The sequence below is a fragment of the Henckelia pumila genome, chromosome 4 (genome assembly GCF_033568475.1).
Source record: "Henckelia pumila isolate YLH828 chromosome 4, ASM3356847v2, whole genome shotgun sequence".
Lineage (NCBI taxonomy): Eukaryota > Viridiplantae > Streptophyta > Magnoliopsida > Lamiales > Gesneriaceae > Henckelia > Henckelia pumila.
The window spans coordinates 36,224-40,330 of record NC_133123.1 but is presented as its reverse complement, the minus strand read 5'-3'; the positions used below and the strand labels follow the sequence as shown (position 1 = coordinate 40,330).

The following is a 4,107-nucleotide window of genomic DNA, read 5'->3' as shown; positions in this document are numbered from 1 at the left end:
ACCATTTTTTAAATCTATGTAAACCTCACAAACCCATATATAGGATAGAGAGATTACTCATTACTATAACATTGTATATACATCATATGTGTGTATGTATATATACAGTCCATATTTATTTTGTTATGTGTGCTTGGTGTATCTAGCATGTATTAAATTATAGATGGGCATACATAACGTAACGAGCTAGATGACACTGGAAATCCATAATCTACCAATTGAGTCTATAGAAGATAGATTAACAAGAGTTTTATATTCTCATATATGATGTGTAAATCAAATAATATATACGCTTTACAATAAGCAAAACAACGAAAGATCCGAAAAAGTAAGCAACAAAAGCAATAGGACATAGGACACAATGATAAATAAATAAAATAAAGATTTTGCTCCTCAATACTATATAGTCTCGAGTCTCTCGACATATATAATACAAACTAAACACGAAAATAATATACATAGCACAACAAAACTTTTGTGGATTATCATTTATGATATGGTTTGGTGAGGGGAAATATTCATTAATTAATTGTGTGATGCATAATTTCCTGTAAATTATATTTCTGATGGGTTAAATACTTAAATTTGACATAATTATAAATTTTCTAACATCTTGATACGTTAAAAAAAATAATAATTCAAGAGATTTAAAAATCCTAAGTTTTTTATCTTAAAAAATACGAAAAAAGAGGGGGGGAAAGTAGAAGAAAGCTGCACACGTCCGAGTATATAAACGGTCAACACATCGGTAAAAGATGGGCCACTAAACTAATCTCTTTCTTGCATCAGATTGTCAGAGCTTTGTCCTTCAGACAGATTTGGCTTCTTCTAATGTTATAAACCAGACTTCTTTCTCTCAAATCCAAATTTGTATTCAAGGAGAGAAGAAGATCTCATCATGGAGTACGAAAGGATACACCATGTTCAGGTTTCTTTTTCATTTTGTGTTCATGAAAAATGACTACTCGGGCCTTCCATATATCATATAAACACATGCATTTTGTTTTCTTGTATTGAGTATACATATACGTAAAGTGTTTTAAACTAAATTCGTGCAATCCTCTGCTTTTTCTTTGACTCGGACCTGCTGCTATAATCTGAGTCTGTCTCCAGTCTCTGTATCTTTTTTTTTTTTTTTTTTTTTAATTTGGTGAGCATTGCCTTTTTCATGATTATTATTTGTTTTCCAGAGATGCGGATTGAAAGATTACAGAACATAGATGGGCTTCTTTCTTTCTTTCTTTTATTTTATTTTCTAATGTTTCCTGGGAAAGATAGGATTTTTTTGATATTCCTTTTCTTGGGTGGGCTGTGCTGGGTTTTGTCTGTGCCCGGAAGATTGAGCTGAATTATTTCCGATGCAGACTGCTATACTATCTCCTAGCAAGTTGAGGATGAAGCTCATTGGTTCACAAAAGAAAAAGGAGGAATCAAACTCTAATTCTTCGAGAACATCTCCTTCTAGACATGAGGATTCAGAATTTGTCAAGAACAGTTTGTTAGCTGCGGGTAATGCAGATTTTGGGGAGGAAGGTATGGATTCTTTGCCTTGTTTTGTGCTTTTTCCATCAGCTAAATGTCCTGGGAAAAAGAGACTGGAATATTGTTCTTTGAACTGTCTCTATTGGCTGGCTCAGTAGGAATTGGTTGTGGATTTGTAGTAAATACCAGAAGTCATTAGTTCTGAACCATAAATGTGTATAGAAGTCATTCCTGATCTTCAGTCTGTTCTGAGCACATAGATTTACTTTGAAGACTTCAGCTTTTCTCAGATGAAAATAAAAACCATTGTTGTTAAAATCTTACTTCTGTTTAATCCATGTTTCCCTGTCAATCTTTTGCAGCATCCGGTGTAAATGTAATAGAAGTTCCGCCTATTAAATATGATAGTTCCAAGTTAGATGCAAGCCAACTAGATGGTGTGAATTCGAATCAGTTGAAGGATCCCGTGCCCGGAGAAAATGGGGGAAGTGGGCAGTTAAGAAAGCAACTAGTTTCCAAGACTGATGACACCAATTCGAATACTGTATATCCTGTTAGAACGTGTGAAGAAGAAAATCTAGATTACGATAGTACATCGAGCTTCGAGTTCCATAAAGGCGAGAGATCACTGAACCATTCTGCGGCAAGATCTTTATCAAGGCCAATGTCATCGAAATGGAACGATGCGGAGAAATGGATTATGAACAGGCAGAATATGCAGTCCAATGCATCAAAGAAGACCAGTCTGCATAATCAAGCAAACCGTGGAACATCAGCGAATATGGTTAGAGTTGCCCCGGAATCTGCTACCTCTGAAAACAAACCATCAGTGAAAAGGGTCGATTTCTGCTTACCGGCTTCTCAGGCGGGGCTTGGAAAGTTTGCTTATGCTTCACACGGAGCTGCACCAGTTTCAGGCCAAGCCCAACTTATGGATTCGACAGGGGCTGTGGGCAATACAGGGTTGCTGTTTACAAAGAGCGTCACAGAAGAAACCTTAGGTGATTTATTCGTTGAGATTACTTAACCTTAAATGTATAAAAAAATGTTTAACGACATGAAAAATTTGTAGGTATTCCTGGCATAAGATCAGTGTCAATGAGAGACATGGGAACGGAGATGACACCTATTCCAAGTCAAGAGCCTTCAAGGAGTGCCACCCCTGTTGGTGCAACAACTCCCCTCCTCAGCCCGAATTCTTCGATACCTTCTACTCCTCGAAGAGGACCAGAACCAACACCAGCAGGAAATTTAGGCGATGCGACCCAAACTTTGGCTGATCATAAGAAAGATAAATTGTCAGAGAAAGAAATTAAGCTCAAAACAAGAAGGGAGATTGTTGCACTTGGCGTTCAGCTTGGTAAGATGAATATTGCTGCCTGGGCAATAGATGATGATAAAGAAAAAGGTGTATCTGGTAATAAAACCATCGAGTCAAGTGAGTTTGAACGGATTGAATATGCAAAACGTGCGGCTGCATGGGAAGAAGCTGAGAAATCTAAGCATGCTGCAAGGTTTCTCTAACTAAAAAGACTGCTGATTATTTCGTCGATGAACGATCATTCAGCTATCTTATTCAGTGTCAAATTTGAACAAATAATTCCTTGTACAGGTTTAAACGAGAAGAAATAAAAATTCAAGCATGGGAGAGTCGACAGAAAGCAAAGCTTGATGCAGAAATGAGGAGAATGGAGGTAGAGATCTTCACTCCTTTTTTATTCGTCCAGTATATGTTTGGTGAAGTATTAAATCATGAATGCAAGTTTCGACTTGCCTCAAAGCATTTTGTTCAATTTATGATTATGAGTTTCAGTCCAAAATTGAGCAAATGAAAGCAGAAGCTCAAGCAAAGATGCTGAAGAAGGTAGCATTGTCGAGACAAAAAACAGAGGAAATGCGAAACTGCGCTCAAGCCAGAAGAAATAGTCAGGCCGAAAAAACCACAGCACAGGCAGAGTACATTCGCCAAACCGGTCGAATCCCATCATCTCCTTTTATCTGCTGTGGTTGGTTGTTATCCAACCAGGAGTGATACAGATATGATACGTAACGAGATAACCAGCAAGGCAAACTAAAATATTGAGCAGATGCAGAGTGCCAAGTTCCATGGGCGCATTTCTCTGACGAGCCCAGGAAATATGGCCCGAAAGTTTGAATATTTGGATTGGATGGTATCAGTATCACATTTCCCGTATATGCTCGAATTCGACATTTTGTGGCGTCCCCTGTCTGTTGTAAGCTTGTTAAATGTTTCCCCAATTGAAGAAGGTGTTTACGTTTTTGGATGGGCTTATTTTCCCTTTGATTAATTCTTTTGTACTTTTTTTCATGAGTACAAATTTGCATATTTATTCCTTGAATTTGAATACCGGTCTTATAATTGTTGAGATCCATGTACGTACATTTCGTTCCCTTTCATGCAAATTCGCATTTACTTTTTATTTGGGTCGTCAGTTAAAAATATCAAGCCAACGGGCCTTATCAACATGTCACCAAAGATTCAAATTTTTTTGGGCTGTAGCATCGGCCCAAATTGGGTATGTAGATATCATTCATCTTACTATCTTCTTTTTATGTTGTATATATTTAAATCAGCAAAAACCCAAAACCCGGCCCATTATTTAT

The 4,107-nt window shown here is 37.2% G+C and overlaps 1 protein-coding gene across 2 annotated transcripts; it reads left to right on the top strand.

The window, feature by feature from the left end:
• Positions 1–783: 783 nt before the first annotated feature.
• On the top strand, positions 784–3,750 carry LOC140865927 (uncharacterized). Of its 2 annotated transcripts, XM_073270768.1 has the most exons (6): positions 784–928; positions 1,365–1,533; positions 1,845–2,483; positions 2,555–2,996; positions 3,095–3,176; positions 3,296–3,750. In XM_073270768.1, the coding sequence occupies exons 1-6, from the start codon at positions 899–901 to the stop codon at positions 3,512–3,514; spliced, it is 1,581 nt and encodes a 526-aa protein (XP_073126869.1). In that variant the 5' UTR covers positions 784–898; the 3' UTR covers positions 3,515–3,750. The 2 variants fall into 2 exon arrangements, 1 of the variants encoding a protein (XP_073126869.1); XR_012144757.1 differs by having other exon boundaries at positions 2,555–3,176; positions 3,290–3,350.
• The last annotated feature ends 357 nt before the right edge of the window (positions 3,751–4,107 follow it).

Bases quoted from the DNA above. Each gene is read 5' to 3' on its own strand.
- LOC140865927 (XM_073270768.1), top strand. From the start codon at position 899: ATGGAGTACGAAAGGATACACCATGTTCAG. The intron at 2,997-3,094 runs GTTTCTCTAACT...TTCCTTGTACAG, and splicing joins AAATCTAAGCATGCTGCAAG to GTTTAAACGAGAAGAAATAA. The intron at 3,177-3,295 runs GTAGAGATCTTC...TATGAGTTTCAG, and splicing joins CAGAAATGAGGAGAATGGAG to TCCAAAATTGAGCAAATGAA.